At 36.7% G+C, this 16837-nt stretch overlaps 2 protein-coding genes across 7 annotated transcripts in view; one reads left to right on the top strand and one right to left on the bottom strand.

Annotated features, from left to right (window-relative positions):
- elovl2 (ELOVL fatty acid elongase 2) overlaps positions 1–4003 on the top strand; it is a 72547-nt gene extending 68544 nt beyond the window's left edge. Inside the window, exon 8 of the mRNA XM_016542599.1 lies at positions 2672–4003. Within this exon, the coding sequence (XP_016398085.1) occupies positions 2672–2791 (120 nt within the window). The 3' untranslated portion in view covers positions 2792–4003. The remainder of the gene's footprint in view (positions 1–2671) is intronic.
- Positions 3978–16837, bottom strand: part of sycp2l (synaptonemal complex protein 2-like) — a 16031-nt gene continuing 3171 nt past the window's right edge. The window contains exons 12-33 of one of the 6 annotated variants that reach the window (XM_016542592.1): positions 16194–16286; positions 16038–16098; positions 15683–15846; positions 15535–15574; positions 15392–15434; positions 15231–15264; positions 15113–15162; positions 14974–15031; positions 10536–10585; positions 10339–10384; positions 9992–10094; positions 9838–9884; positions 9603–9732; positions 9457–9524; positions 9328–9385; positions 9110–9208; positions 7978–8084; positions 5900–5994; positions 5625–5724; positions 5412–5470; positions 4234–4315; positions 3984–4062 (exon numbers count right to left, since the gene is read on the bottom strand). In XM_016542592.1, the coding sequence (XP_016398078.1) occupies positions 4021–4062; positions 4234–4315; positions 5412–5470; positions 5625–5724; positions 5900–5994; positions 7978–8084; positions 9110–9208; positions 9328–9385; positions 9457–9524; positions 9603–9732; positions 9838–9884; positions 9992–10094; positions 10339–10384; positions 10536–10585; positions 14974–15031; positions 15113–15162; positions 15231–15264; positions 15392–15434; positions 15535–15574; positions 15683–15846; positions 16038–16098; positions 16194–16286 (1629 nt within the window). In that variant the 3' untranslated portion in view covers positions 3984–4020. Of the gene's footprint in view, positions 4063–4233; positions 4316–5411; positions 5471–5624; positions 5764–5899; positions 5995–7977; positions 8085–9109; positions 9209–9327; positions 9386–9456; positions 9525–9602; positions 9733–9837; positions 9885–9991; positions 10095–10338; positions 10385–10535; positions 10586–14973; positions 15032–15112; positions 15163–15230; positions 15265–15391; positions 15435–15534; positions 15575–15682; positions 15847–16037; positions 16099–16193; positions 16287–16837 lie in introns of those variants that run through there. The other 5 variants (XM_016542594.1, XM_016542593.1, XM_016542596.1 and 2 more) reach the window with 5 other exon arrangements.

Genomic DNA, 16837 nt, shown 5'->3' with positions numbered 1-16837 from the left:
ACTATGGCGTTCGGACGGGATCTTTAATATGACGTTGCAACATGCACTCGTCTCACTGACGTCTTAATTTTTATTTTTATTTTGCTATTTAATCCATTCATTTTAAGACACAGACGAGGCGTAGACGTGACGTATACGTCACGCAGACGTCACATAAATCACTATGTGTCGACATTATCTTTTTCAGTTTAACTTTAGCGCATAAATTATATATCGATACTTCAAATGTCGCAAAAAAACAGTTTGGAAACAATTTTTGTCGAGAAAAAGCCATGTAGTCCGTGCCGTTCAGCGTGACCACCATACCCCTGTGATATTACGTCAAGCACATTTTGTTTTACGTGGATACTGGAACGCGAAGTACAACATTTTAAATTCATTTGTTTTGGCTTGTTAGTAGCTTCTTATATTTTTTTATTCTTGTTTTGTTCTGAGTTCTGTTCTACCGTTAAATTTAAAGTATTTGAAGGGAACTAAAATAGCATGGTTTTCAATGTTTGACTGACTGTATTTTATTATGACAATGAACAGGCTGCGTTGTCCAGTTAGTAATGCTTTAACTGAAACTTATTTATAAAGAATTTAAACGTAGCTATTATCACAGGAGATTATCAGTGCTATTTTCTGAGAGATGTTGAACCCTCAGTAATAGATAAAGCTTTTACCTTTTATCTTACATTTGCTCCAAAGGTCAAGGTGACACATTACATAATTATGTTTAGGATTTACCCTGTTAGTGATTTTATACAGAAAAGGTTTAATTTTTAAGTGGGTCCATGTGGTTCTTGCTGAAACATTTGATCACCTATTCTTTTACTGAGCGCAAACGGTAATGCAGGATTTGCAATTGCATTTGGATTATGTCACAATTTATGCGTCCACATATTGAAAACGCAATTTAAAATACAATTTGCTATTCTATTTCAAAATTGTCCGGAATATCGTTCCATAGTAATGCCCTGCAGACGTGTGCAGTGTAAGCCGGTTTCACACCGCAAGCGTAAGCGGCGCATATTTTTTTTCCAGTGAGCATGTTAACAAATGAGTACATTCACACCGGGAGCAGGAGAAACGTGTGAGCTTGAAGCGATGGTTTCGGCGCGAGTCTTTTTTTTGGTGCGCTGCTCATGCTCAATTAATGTGACATCACACTTTTGATGGACAAAATAAATGTGCATTTTTAGCACTTTGTGTGTGAAATCATTAGCATGTCTAGTGTGTTTTAACAAGAATTGGAGTATTGCAGGAAAGAAAATGAAGAATGAAAATATTTATAGATTTACCCATTTTCACTTTTTGGGTTAATGTACAGTGTATTATAAAAAAAATATTATAAACAGTACATTCTACATGGAAGTATGCCTGAAACACACGATCAGAGCTATTTCCTTGGTTGTGTTTGTTTTTTTTACTATTTACATGCGAATCCCCGTGTTAACAAACTTTCAAGGCTTTAAAACTTTCAAGTTTATAAATGACCAGCTTCTGAAAACACATTTATAGTTGTCTTTGTAAAAAACAATATGTAGCTTTGGAGCCACTGCTGTGTGAAACAGGCATAATCCAACATTAAAAATTCAACTAAAGTAGGCTATTCAGGATTACTTGAAAGTAACAGGCAGGTGTATGTGATTAGGGTTAGAGCTAAACACTGCAGGATAGTGCCCACCCCTGTTCTATCATATTAAAGTCAAAATTATTATCAGACCAAGCCTGACAAAAGGAATTTTGACCCCCAATTCTTTAGTGGGCCTCTGATTCATTTGATGGTAAAGGTGACTTGGCAATACTGCTTCATATTAAATTGAAAATTGGGCCATGACCTTAGGGTGCCTATGAAGTTTGACACTGGTTAGTTCAGTACTTTTAAATCACTCTGACTAAAATGCTGCCTATATTGATGGTTGGATCATGCTTAAGCCGGGCTCAGACTACAGGAGTTTTAAAATCCTAACCGATTATTAAATATGGTTGCAGCACACACATAAGGAGAATCTTCGCAGATTTAGTTCCCTCAAATCTTAAACACGCACACACTACAATATCTGAAAATCAAGGCACATTACACACTACGATTTTATAAAGATTTTCATGCCCGAGGGAGTGCCTCACATGATCTCACGAAGCAGATCGTCATTGACGTTTCAGCAATGTTTACATATGTTAGCTAGTGTTAGCAGCTTTTACACTCTTTGTCCTTGCGGTTGTGGTACTTTTTTGATACATTGTACAGACAGTTGCCTTATTGCAAAACTTCCACAATCAGTTTCTTCATCTCCTCTATCCAACGGACCCGTACAGCAGCTTGTTTTGCAGTCGAGTATTTGCTATTGTGAAAGTACTGACGTAATCATAGCCATCATCCCGATTTAAAATCCTAAATATCAAACATGTTTGATATTAATCGGGGCAGCCCCTATTTGTGTGAGAGCAGATCGGGAGGTGCAAAATTCGATCTGCAAACGCCTCGCATTACAAGATAATCCTTGCCAAACATCGGAACCGATCGAGATCCTCGAAAAGATTTTTTCTCCGATTCTCGGGAGGGTAAAATCAGGGATACATCGGCCTAAATCTCCTGTAGTGTGAGCCCGGCTTTAGTTCAGTGTGTTTGTGCTGTCATGCTTCCAGTCTTATAAATTATTACACAATAAATGGCTTTTCTTTGCAGACATACAGAAAGAGGAAGCTGGAGGGTGACAGAATTGCTAAGGTTGGAGATCTTAAAAAGATCTCTAATGGCCTTTCATCTTCTCTCAACGGAGCTAACTTCAAACAGAAGCTGCAGTGATGCCACAATATGGAGCAAAATGGAATGCTCTTCTCAATTCACTTATGCTGAATACTAGCACAATAGTTGCCATAATCATCTGATAATCAAAATGCAATTTTATAAATTAGAATATAACTTTTTAACCGTTTTGTATGTTTGTTTTGCATATGTTCCTCTCAAGCCAATGTAAATGCTGTACAATAATTTTGTGTGGAAAAACATTTTTCAAACTCTTATTCAAAATAAACACCTCTGTTATGGAGTACAGTATCTACTTTATTACACATCTTTGGCAATTTATCTCTAATGACAAGAAAACATTCAGTAATATCCCCCAAATCACTATAATCATTTGTTTAACAAAAGATGCCTTAGGCTACCAGTCTTAATTTGATATAACCATTCAGTGTGTAATTGAATGTAAAGATATGTAGGATCTTATATCATAGCACTAATAATACACCTTTCCCAAGTCTTCATTATCAGCCATCAGATATGAATTGTTAGGTATAGACGTCAAGTCCCATGAAAAATGATGTATAAAATAAATTTTTAACTGTTAAAGATCCCATGAAAATGTTTGACGTATGCATTTTTATTGTTGTTGTTGATGAGGGTTGGAGCTAAACTTTGCAGGAAAGTGTATATCAAGGGCCAGAATTGCCCACCCCTGATATATTTCCTATTGCAACCAGAGGGAATAGCAAAGGGTTTGCCCATTTGTTTAAACAGCCAGTAATCTTTTTATAAATGGCACAGCCTTGAACCAGGATTTGTTACATCCTATTGCAAGTCTTGGCAGGTGCTATCAGCAAACGGACCAACTTATTCTATAAAGCATTTTATTGGATATGCTGGTTGTTGAGTCATCAGTATTCTTGGTCTGTTTTGCTAGAAGATCACTGTGTACATCTGCTTAATTTTAATAGGAACATCTGCATGTATAATACATGACTCAAAACACTACAAATCTTCTGTTTTAATTTCATGGGAGTGTTTGGTGCAAACCTATAAAATCTTTTTTTTTTTTTAATGACCACAGAAAACATTAATGATTGTCTTTATTATAATCTAAATAAAGCACTTGCAATATGAAATTATAAATTTGATCATGTGATATTTTACACCAACAAAAATTGCATTAATTAGGAGTAAACTTTTCAGTCCGAAAAAAAAAATATGAAGAGATCTTCATATCTCTTCGCATATGGAGAAAAAAAAAAAAAAAAACACCATAGTGTGAAGTCCTATGAGGGATCAACAGTAGTGGTATCTTGAGGAGAGGCAGGCTGGAGAAGATGACAATTTTAATAACTTCGAGTCTGAGTAGTATTTATTATCCGTTTACACGCTAACATTTAAATATCAGATATTCTTGACCTGGAAAAAGTCCAGAATTCTAGGTCTAAAGTCTACATCCAATGCTGGTTAAAGAAAGCTGTAATGAACAAACTGCTCACCGCAGTAATTTTGGCCTCTCTTCTCGCTGATAAACTAAATGGCGATTCAGCACTCACATGCGGGATGAGGAGAGAATCCAACCTGTTATGGGAAAGCAGAAGCTTTTTTTTTTATTTTCGTACAAGAACTTGCCTTGGTCACATGGATTTCTGCTAAATATGCAACAGACACAACAGATAAAATACAGTACATACAATGAGATGTGTACACATTATGATATACAGTTAGGTCAAATATCTTATTGCACACACACGTTAGGCTTGAGAAAAGCTTGTCTGAATGTTTTAAATAAAGTCCTGAACTCTAAAGATTATTGGGGCCTTATGCCATCTAAATATTTGAGTGGTTTGACGAAAAGAGTTGTATATTTAAAACCTATTAAAAGCTTTAAAAGGTGACATCATGAAAATCGGACTTTTCCAGGTTTTAAGTGCTAAACGAGCTCCCTTGGGGATGTGGCAAAGGGATCTCATTATAATATTACCGCCCCTTAATCTGTAAGTTTCCACCCAGGGGCCATCATTTTGATTTATTTATTTCCCAGCAGTTTACCTCCACAGACATAACCGACTGTTTTGTAACTTGTGTTTTTAACGTAAACTTGTGAATGAGAACTTTTAGTACTCACATGCTGTGACAGCAGCTTTCTGTCCGTGTGCTTCTGATGTGTGCTCTCAGAAAACCATATATCAGTAATTTAAACTCGTATGCTTTAAAACGCATGATTTCAGCGCGATAAACTTGATTGTCAGAACCAAAACGGATGTTTTTGCAGGTCGGAGCTGTAAAGGCACAGCTCTATTCTAGAAAAGGGGTGGGGAGCAGCAGCTCATTTGCATTTAAAGAAACAGGCCCGAAAAACAGCCTGTTTCTGCTTCCACTCAAAATAGGCATTTTCAAAATGATATAATAAATTATCTGTGGGGTATTTTGAGCTGAAACTTCAGACACATTCTGGGGACACCAGAGACTTATTACATATTGTAAAAAGGGGCACAATATGTCTCCTTTAAATAAATAAAATTAATTAATTACTTCGAAAGCTCTATAGGGTGAATTACAATATTAAAATTTGGCTTAGTGTTGGGGACTATGGGAGAAATAAAATCAGTTCTCCAAATATACAGACATAAACAGCATGTGTGCTTCAAGCAAACTTAAAACAGGCTTGGACTACCTCTTCTGCTGTCTATCACAGAATGCCCGAACTGTGTCAGACTCCGACTGCCAGAAATTCTGAAACATGACCAAGTGCATATGACAGAACAGCACTGATTTGTTCTATTAAATTTGCTTTGTTCAGATGAAAATATAAACATTTCAATTTGCTTTTGCAGGTAATCTATTTAATATGAAAATGTGCCCATTTTATTGAGAAGCTGAGACAGACCACAGTCTCTTTCTCTATGGTTTTGAGAGACAGACAGTCCTGCTCCAAACATGTCAACTGCTGCACCACTGTGTTCTGGAACTGCTCCAGATGCACCAACCTACATGCAGAACAGCATGGTTTGTTTTATGAATCTCAGCTATAACCATGTGGATTAAAAGAGAGCAGTGTTAGTGTTTAGTCAGCTGAATTGGTGATGTTTATACTAGATTTACATGGTTTATGGACAAAAAAAGAAGTTGCTGAATGCTAATGCTGTGTTTTGTGCTCTGTACCTTTGATTGTGTACAGTTCCCAAGAGAGAAGTCACATTTCTCTGACAGTCTGTTAAAGATTGCAGGGATCTGGCTTCAATCTTCTTATACCTGCTCTGGATCACAAAGAAAAGAATTCCATGCTGACTAAAATCAGGTGTTCACCCAAAATGTCCCTCATGCATGTCCCCCGTTTAGCTTCTTTCATTTAACACAAAATGAGATAATTTTGAACATTAAATGACAGCATTTTTCTACTTGCCAGATTAAAGGGCACTACATAAAAGATTTTAAACACAAAATTGTCTAGCTTTTAGCGAATATAATAATAATAATAATAGTAATTATTAATAAATTATAATAATAATAAAATGATTCGTATATTTATATAAATATTACAAAAGCATTTTTAACAATTATTAAAGCATTTAGTTCAAATTATTATATATATAGTAATTGTGAATCCGTTTCACCTGCTTTGGTGCAAATGAAAGTGACAACAAGTGCACTGGAGAGGCAACAGCAAGACCACCTGCAAAATAATTCCCTTTTTGGGGTAGTGACCACAAACAATTGCTCTCTTCTGATCATTCCTGACCGATTTGTCCCTAGTTTTGCTTTTTGTTAGGATCCTTCTCACTACTTGAGTAGCATGAGGCAGAATCTGCAACCCAATCAGCTTGCATAGGTAGTCCAGCTCCTCCAGGACGGCACATCCATACGTGTTGTTGCAAGGAGGTCTGTTGTGTCTTCCAGTACAGTGTCAAGAGCATGGAGGCGATATCAGGAGAAGGGCCGTTACACAAGAAGAGCTGGACAGGGCTATATAAGGGCAACAACCCAGCAGCAGTACCGGTACCAGTAACTGCCATGGGGTAATGTTATTCTGCCTATAATATAATCAAGCTTGACTGTTTTGTTGGTGGGTCAGTGATGGTCTGGGGAGGAATATATATATATATGAGGTTCACACAGATCTTCACATGCTAGCCAGCGGTACCTTACTGCTCTTAGGTACCAAATGAGATGCATTTATAAAACTGTTAGTTCCAAAACGGTCATGCTGGACGATGTTGCAAGGCAGAGCCTGGAGATGCCATGGAGAACATTATGCTTTCACGTTTGTTGTATGTGTGAACCTGCTCTCATCCATGAAGAGAGAAAGGAGTTGACCCTGAACTCTTCATTATGTTTCTTTACACCATTCCTGAACTGTGTGCGCAGTGTATCAGGGTTCAATATCCTGCTGAAAGAGGCCACTGCCATCAGGAAATACCATTCCCATGATGGGTGTACCTGGTCTGCAATGAGGTTTCGGTAGCACATGGCCCAGAGCATCACAGTCCCTTAACCAGCTTGTCATCTTCCCACATTGTATTGTGGTGCCATTACATCCCCAAATAAACAATGTAAAAGGAAACACTGCTTCATGGTACAGTTCTGTTGCTTGTGTCCGCATTCTATGGGCTTTGGGCTGTGGACAGGGGTCATCATGGACACTCTGACCAATCTGTACCTACACAGGGCCATCATTAAAACTGTCACCACATAGATTTTCTACAAATGATGAGACTTCAATGCCCTAAATGCTGTCACCAAGTTGTGGTTTGTCCCTCCTCGACCACCATTTAGTTTGATGCTCTGACACAGTTGTCAGACCACAAAAATGTGGCCCTTGTCGAAGTCACTCGGGTCTTTATTCCTGCCAATTTCACCTTAATAAAATTAACTTACACCGTGATGAGCCAAAACATTTTAACTACTCATAGGTGATGTATGTGTGTATATATATATATATGTGTGAGAAGTGAACTGCAGTTTACTCTATATTTGGGGGGGAAAAAATTCAGTTGTATGGACTACTGATGTTTTTGTTTGTGTGCGCTTTTAGTAGTTTGACAGCACCCATTCACTTTTAGTGAATGTAAAAACAGCTTGGACCAAAAAAAACAAACAAAAAAAAAAACCTACGGAACAGCATTACGTAGACTTTTTTTTTTCTTTAATAAAAAGACATAGAACATAGAACTAAACTTTTGGTAATCTTAATGCCAAAAAAGTAACTAAACAAAATGGCTGCAGTTAGCTTTTGTACTCACAGTAAAGTGTGCTCTCAACTGAGTCTTAAAGGAGTTAAACGCAGCTCTGACACCAGCACCCAACTCTTCCTCAGACTCCTCATCCGCAATTGCTTCAGTTACTCGCTCTGACACAGAGACACACATTTTTAAATATCATATCATTTTTGCAAATGAGGATGGGGCATTTTCACAAACTCCACAAGCTTCTGAGTACAATGTTTTTCACAAAAATATGGTTAAGTAGGTAGGCACACAAGAGCAGAGAGCGAGATAGAGAGGGCTCTTCTCATTATACATTCATGTCACTCTTTGTTGGCAGCGAGCGGCAGCACACAATGGCTGCTTTTTATCCTTCTCTCAAGCAGAAAAAGCAGAGCAGAGACTTGAAAAGGAAAAAAAAGTGAAAGTGAAAAATGGGGCAGTCGTGGCCTAATGGTTAGAGAGTCGGACTTGTAACCATGACTGAGGTGAGACCCTTGAGCAATGCACCGAACCCCCAACTGCTCCCCCGGCGCCACAGCAAAAATGGCTGCCCACTGCTCTGGGTGTGTGTTCATGGCAGGGCTGTCCTTATGGGGGTGCAACTGGTGCGTCCGCACCGGGCCCTGGGCTTGAGGCAATCTATTTAATATACGTTCTCTACTTCGCACCAGGCCCTACCTGCGTCAGCTAAGGATGGCCCTGGTTCACGGTGTGTGTTCACTACTTGCTACTACATGTTGTGTCTGTGCAATTGGATGGGTTAAATGCAGAGCATAAATTCAGAGTATGTGACACCATACTTGGCTACACGTCACTTTCTCTCAAGCAGAAAAAGCATAGAGCAGAGACTTGAAAGTGAAGCTTGAGGGCCCGGGCCCGCAGTGTACAAGTTGCTTTGTATAACCATCTGCCAAATGCATAACTGTAAATCTGTGATGGACTTGAATCTTGTGTGGCTGTCCAAGCTCATGCTCTTCAGCTCCACAATTTTTTTTTAGGGGGGAAAAAAAGATTTTTTTTTTTTTAAACTCCAAAGGGAGAAAAACAAAACTATGAATTTGACTAGATTCAATACTCTCAAATGCATTGGAAAGCTCAAGGGTCAAGCTTATGTGGGTTCAGCATGAATGTGACTGATCACAAGCAGTTGAAGACTGAACAAATTTACCTGCAGCATCCTCTAGTGGGCTAGACATGAAAAGTCTTCTGGGTTGGAATGCCGGGTGTCTGTGCAGCCGCGTGTCCTCATTCAGACCCACATACAGCTCTGTGCAGCAAATACAGGTCCTCAATTAAACATTGAAATTGTTACTTATTTCTGAAGATTTTTAGAGGCTTTGATGTAAACACTATGTCAAAAAGGCGGGGTTGTGGGGGGTGTCTCACCTGAGGATTCATCTGCTTCACTTTTCTGGGGAATTGATGTTTCTTTATCCAAATTGTGCTGAATAAATATGTATATATTTTTAATATAAATATGCATTATAAGCACACCATATTGAAATCAACTTGTACCTCTTCAATAAGATTATCAAGTTCCTCTAGTGGTAAACTGGTTTCAGAAAGAGTCTTGTTTTGAAAACCTTGAAGAAACAACAACAGGTCAGTTTTAAATCAGTATAAGCCATCTTCTGAGATTAGCCTTAAGTAAGCATACTGACCTGAATCAGCAGTAGACTCTTTGAATAAGGATGATTCCATGTTCAGTGATCTCCCTAGTTTGACTTGAGACTGCCAGTCTTCACTTGCCACCCTTTCCCTTCCTTGAAGTCTTTGTTTGGGTGTTGAATACTAGGAAAAAAATTCATAAAGACACACATTTTTATACCCTGTATAAAACTTAGCTATTTTTTCCCCACTAAAAAAAAAAAAATCTACTGAAAAGTGACATTCTACCTTAGAGAACTCTTCCTCATTACTGCTGGGTGAAGAAAGAGGAAGAACTATGGAAGAGTAAAAAAATAAAAAATAAAACAACAGCACACAAATAAGGATGCAGCATATCTGAATGATTTATAAAGTAATGTAGTCCTGCAGGATGAGTAACTACCTTTGAGTTTGCCCTTAGCTCTGGGCTTTCTCCTGCTGTAGACAGCAAGTGGAGTGTCCTTGCGGAGACACCATTCATCTGAATGCATCACCTTCATTTTCTTCTGTAATCAACCACATTTTACATAACTTATATTTATGCATTTAGCAGATGCTTTTGTCCAAAGCTACTTAAAATAGAGGGGCGTAAGTAATTAGTCAGAGAGCTGACAATATTCAGTGTACAATGCCAGATTTATTATAAAGCTAGATTAGGCAAACTAGAGCATTCTTGAATGTACAACTGTCTAATATAAATGAAATGACCAATTTCTGCAAATAATGGAGCCTTTACATATTCTAGCTAACCTTAACAGGAGTTCTACCCAGAGTGTCAGGGAGGGATTTTGTAGACCTTAAGAAGAAAAACGCACGTTTTAGGGAAACTACTATAAATGCACAGAAGTACATTTTGACGTACAAAGTGGCACTCCTGCATTTCATACTGATTTTAAAATTAGATGGGCACTGTCAGACAAGACATACCTGACAGAAATATCACTTACCCGTTAGATGACGACGTCTGACAGAACAATACAGTCTTGGCACGTGCAACCTAAACCGAAAAGCCAATCTTAAAATTGATCTTAAACTTCAAATCTGAAAAAATAAAGAGAATTTAAAAAGTAACAAGGTTACATGTTAACTAATGGCACAATCTCTTAGGGTAGAAAATTGGCCTTGAAACTTTAAATTTGACAAGTTTCTCATTTTCAGTAGTCATTTGAGTGGCACTTTATGTACATTAAGCCTGGCCAGATCAAGTTAAACAATTAAATTAACAAACTGACTCAAGAGCACCAAAACATTGGTAAAGAAATGCATATTAAATTGGCCACTTGTAAGTGTTTAAGAGGACAGTGGACCTGATATGCGTCTCTGCACACCACTGACCTGGTACCTCCACAAAGCGGTCATGAACGTTATAGTCTTTGGATTCCTGTCATGTGACTTCCCTGACCGGTCTGTGTCAAAAGTGTCACTCTGACATTGAGACACCTCAAGGATCACCTGGGGCAGCCATATACACAACTACTCATATGCCAGAAAACTACAATTCTTCAACAAGTGGACCTATGACATTATTCCTTGTCATTTAGCATCCAAAATGTTTTCTAAAAAGTGTCCAGTACAAGTTCTTGGGAGGAATAACTGCACATAATGTAAAAACTGCACATAATGTAATAAACAAATTAGGACAATGGAAGCAATCAAAATCAACAAAAGAGCAATGATATACAAGTGCTATAACATATATATATATATATAAAACAGCTTATAGGCACAGAAATGCGTGATTGTAACTTTATTTTTTGTAACTTTATTTTTCAACATATCCTCTGATGTACATTCATGTTATACATGTTATGTATTAAAGTAAAGAAATGTTCATTTAACTCGTGCTCCGTGCTGCTGTTGCCTGAGGCAGATAATGCGATCCATCCCAGACTTCATTAGACTTTGGAAACTTTTATTATTTTTCCCAAATTTGTTCCCAAATTCAAGGACGTAAAATTTTATAGGGGTGCAACTGAATTGTTCCTAGCAATAATTTTGAACAAACAATTAAAATATATTTGATGTAGGATATATTTGATCACTGTCATTGTCATCATACCACGGAAGTTACCAGAGAAATTCGTATTAATAATAAAGAGCAAACTGTGCTCTTTCAAAGGACGTGTATTTAATGCATGGCCAAAGTAAGAACATCATCTAAGTCACATAATGTAAAAACTGCACATAATGTAATAAGTATTACATTATGAGCATTTTATTACATGTAATAATTTTCTCAAAACGTAATAAAATCTTGAGCTCAATAAGAGCACCCTTAGTTGAAACTGTAATAATAACATATTTGGCAAACTCTTCTGTGCATATTTGCATTTCCGCTCTGGAGCGCATCAGATGTTTCTATTTACAAAGTTTGCAGCATTGCGCATTGTAGCCAATTACAGACATGTCTGTTGAACCGGTGAACGGAGATGAGTGACAGGCTCAGTGCATTTGGAATTCTAAAGGGAGCACTCTTTGCACATATTCTAGGCTATCGGTAATGCATTCATATTTTTAATAAAAGGGTTTTTTCATGATGCTAAGAGGAACAATGTCCCCTCACTAAAGTTCAGCTATAGTTTAGTTATTCTATAAATGCTAAAATGAATCTCAGACGTGAACATATTTGCTTTGCTTCATTCATTCATGTACAAATTAATTCTAAAAAGTAATATTTCCAACAATATAAATATATATATATATATACACACACACTTAACTAAATCTTAAGTGTCTTTGTCTTATGTATATATAAGTGTACATAAGTAAATAAGTACTGTACCATGATGATGATGATAATAATAATAATAATAAATGCATGAATATTTAAATCTGGTGCATTTCATAGGTAGTTTAAACCAATGTTTTTATGTTTAAAAAGCCTATTACAATTGTGACAACATGACAATATTTTTGGTGTTTATATTGTAATAAATTTCCAATAATGTAATAATTGTTATTACATTATGAGCTCAATATTTTATTACGTTTTGAGAATTATTACATTATGAACATTTAATTACAATAATAATGTAATACTTATTACATTATGTGCAGTTATTACATTATGAGTTGCTACACCCCTGCTTTGGCACAATGTAAAAATTGGGGATTTTGAAATTAACACTACCGAATTAACAAATAAATGTTTAATAAAGCATTAACATTCCAGACAAGACAGGGTATGCAAGACAGAAATTTGGGCACCGTTCTTCCAGATCAACAGGTTTTCTTTTTTCTTTTGATGCTTAAGAAATAGAAATTTATTCGTTAACATTTATATTATTTCAAGTAGCATGGAAATATTTTATTTCAAGTAATGTAACTTACATTTTTTTGTTTGTTTTAATTTTAGTTTCAGTTAACTATATACATATTTCACTGGGATAAAAAAATAAAAAAATAAAATAAAATAAAAATAAATAAAAATAAATAAATAAAATAATTGTTTTGACCCATGTTATACCCTTGTATTCCAATAATAAATATGCTTATGACACCAAAACACCTGTTAAATTTTACAATTCTCAATTCCAATACCAAAGCAAAAACTACTAGCCTAACAAAGTTCAAATACTATTAAAGACAAGTGAACAGTAGTAAATAAGAACCAATTACAAGCAATCGCACAAATAAGCAAACAGAACAGAGATACAAATGAAAGATGGTTTGGGTTTTTAGATATGTAGGTGTTTAAGTCAGTGGCGGATCGTCGGGGGAGGCAGCGGAGGCACAGCTTCCCCAAAAGTTTGAGGTGAAAATGGGAGGAGGCCGATTTAATGTTAATAAAATCCACAATTCATTTCAATTCATGTCTCAGAATGTGTATTTTTTTTGTTTGTAGTTTCACAGCTGTAATACCATAACATGTTACTGAAGTTGGAAAGTGCCGCTTTTCTATCACGAATGTGCCGAATTTGTTGATGTAATTACAACTGCTAGGTGATAGAGAGGGGGGGGGAGCGGAGCTCTCGTGCCTCCGTTGGTAAAAAACAAATGAGCCAATCACCATCGCTTCAGCGGCTGATAATGTACCAAGTACTTATGAGTAACGATATTGAATATTTGATTGCCAACAGATTTACCAAGCTGTCATTCAAACAGTATATATACACAAATTAAAAATAAATTGAGAACACGCCTAGGCTAACGTTATAGCAGTCGGCTCTTTTAACACAGACTTTTAAGAAGGGACGGATGTTTGCTTCAAGTGATAGGCCAGGTAAGTGACATTATTATCTTGCTGTATGCGTGTCGTTTTCTTTACGTTTTCTGACTAAAAGCAACCAAAAAGCCATTTTAAAGTGGTTAAGCACATAATAGTAATAATAGGCAGGGATCCCCAGACCAATACAATTAGTGTGCCTCTATTTTAAAACCCACGAGCTGCCACTGGTTCAAGTACAGAAATTGAATAATCAAATGTAAAATAACGAAGCATATTCTTAAACAAACAAATATTAAGGATACCAACAGCATGTTTTAAATTAGTCACGGTCACTTTAAACACAATTCATGGGTCTAATATACTTTCGTATTTGTCCGTTCAAGTGCAAGAAGATGTGAAAAGAAACTCCATTCAGAGCTGGGGGCCAGAGCCCTGCAGAGTTTCGATTCAACCCTAATTAAACACACCTGATCCAGCTAATCAAATCCATCAGGCTTATTTGAAAACTATATACGTGTTGGAACTAAACTCTCTAGGCTGCGGCCCTCCAAGAATTGAGTTTGACACCCCTGGTTTACCATCACGTAAATTCACATATTTTTCCAGAATTACGTAAAAGTCAGTCACCGTTAAACTAAGAGAAGAATAGCATGAACTTTATAGTTAACTACACAACCTGTACGAATATGAATAAAAAACCATTGTCAGATTTTAATTGAAAGGATTATTGTCGCTTTCCTTAGACACCAGTGTATTTAAACTCACAAACATCAGTGTGTATTTAACAAATGCATTTTTTTGCTATAATTAAATGTAAACGTCTGAAACCTAAAACAAATTGTGTGGTTGAATTTAGCAGTGATTGTTCTAAATACACCAGTGATGGTCCGCATCGAACGATTAAAATAGACACGTTTTGGGGGGGTCAAATTGAATCTGGAGTGACAAATCAGATCCGAGGGGGGAGTCCCTCGGTTGAAACCGCGTTCGGTTTAGATTACTTTCCGCGTTTAAAATTATTCCAGGGGTCGAGGGGTGGGTCCTTCAGATTCTCCTTATAATTATTTATAAGCTTGTTTTCTCATAGGGACCAAAACAAATGTCCCCAACAAGGTCAAGAATGACTGTTATTACTATCCTTGTGGGGACATTTGATTCCCATAATTTAGGAAAAACCAAGTACATTCTTTCTTACACACACACACACACAAGCATACCTCAGAATCTGAATGATCCTTAAATTGAAAGATGTCTTGGCCTGGGGCTCCTTTGACTCTTCACTCACCAAAGAAAGAAAATCATAAAACCACTGAGTTTTCCATCAGAGAGTACATGTACAGCAATAAATAGTCTTACTTTGATGACTTTGATCTTGAATATCTGCTTGGTCCACTCAAAGGGGAATGCTGAAAAATGACTGGAAAATGGGTGCCCATACAACCTTTTTAATTTGCTATCTGGATTATCTAGTTACCTGATGGATGACTTTGGTTTCTGCAGAAGATGGACTATGGAAGAAAAAAAAAAAATTCCATGAGAGAATTATCAAATCAAATGCAGAAATCAAGATGCCTTGTGCTCTCTCAATGTAAACACTGAGATTTACAGAAATTTTACAGAGTTAGGCAAACATGCCTGGCAAATGTCTGCGGCACTGATGTTTGTTCATGCTGGGTTCCTGTATAAGATGACATTTCACACTGATAAATCTGGAACAATGTACTGTACTGCAAATTAACTTTAACAAAACATATCTGTAGAGCGGGTAAGATGCATACCTTCTATCTTGGTAGAGGAATCCCCTAATTGCAGAGCTTCCTAGTAATAAAAAAGGACATGTAATTTATAGCCACTGGTATGTATGTGAGGTATATTTACATATTTGACAATGACTCTTTAAAAACCGAAAACAGCACATGCCAACACCTTTGAGACCGAGGAAGACCGTGGTTTATCTGGAAACACTCTTGTCAGGGCTGTTTGGATGTTGTGCTCTGCACTAAAGATGATTTTGACAATTTTGCCAGTGATCTCTCCATGAGAGAGTGGGGTACTCATGTGAACGTCCAATATCTTCTGATCATCACACTCTAAAGCAATAAGAAATAGACATTTGAAGAAATAACATTAATGATCTGTGGGATTTAAAAGCAATTCCAAAAAAGATTTAGTCTACTTCAGGTTTGTGTTTAGTTTTAATACTAACAAGGAAAGCCTTGTTAGAAACATTTTATTATGAACTGAAAAGCTAGTGGTCAGGGCCTTTTACGATTAATCCCACCTTGAAGATCATACACGCTGACAACATCTTTAGGCAGGTGAATCAACTCCCACAGTGTGTTCTACCACAAATATAAGCTCAGTTTAGTTACACTACCGATTAAAAAAATAAATAAAAAAAAATGTATATGTGCACTAAAATATATTTTGGACACACCTTTGGATCATTTACAAAGAAACTAATGGTTGATGTTCCAATGTTGAAATCCACCCAAAACTCCTTTAGAAACTCATCTTCAGGCTTGAACAACTAAAAAGGATCATTCAAACACTGGTTGGTGTGAGAAATTGCAGTGTATAATCTAGGTAACTTATTAGCAGTGCTTGAAGTGGAAAAAAAGTAGTCTCCCTCCCCCCACCCCAAAATAAATACATTTATCAATATCAAATAATGTATTTATATAATGTCGAAAGAAAAAGAAAAAACTATTTAGAGCATTTTTAATATAAGCACCTGTTAAGCTGCGATACCAAACAGGACCACAGGGAGACGCCAAAAAAAAAAAAAACACTAAACCTGCTGCCTTAAAGGGTTAGTTCACCCCAAAATAAAAATTAGGCTGTGTTTTACTCACCCCCGATGCATCCTAGGTGTATATGACTTTCTTCTTTCAGACGAATCCAGTCAGAGTTATATTGAAAATTGTCTTTGATCTTTCAAGCTCTATTGTTGCATTGCTTCGGTCCAAAAGACGTGAAATAAAAAGCACCCTTCCACAAAAAAAAAAAGTGTCTCACACGGCTCCGGGGGGGTGAACAAATGTAAGAAAAATATCCATATTCAAAACGTAATAATCACTT

Source organism: Sinocyclocheilus rhinocerous, unplaced genomic scaffold (genome assembly GCF_001515625.1).
Source record: "Sinocyclocheilus rhinocerous isolate Xijiao unplaced genomic scaffold, SAMN03320098_v1.1 scaffold3932, whole genome shotgun sequence".
In the NCBI taxonomy this organism is placed as follows: domain Eukaryota; kingdom Metazoa; phylum Chordata; class Actinopteri; order Cypriniformes; family Cyprinidae; genus Sinocyclocheilus; species Sinocyclocheilus rhinocerous.
This window is presented reverse-complemented; position numbering and strand designations above follow the sequence as displayed.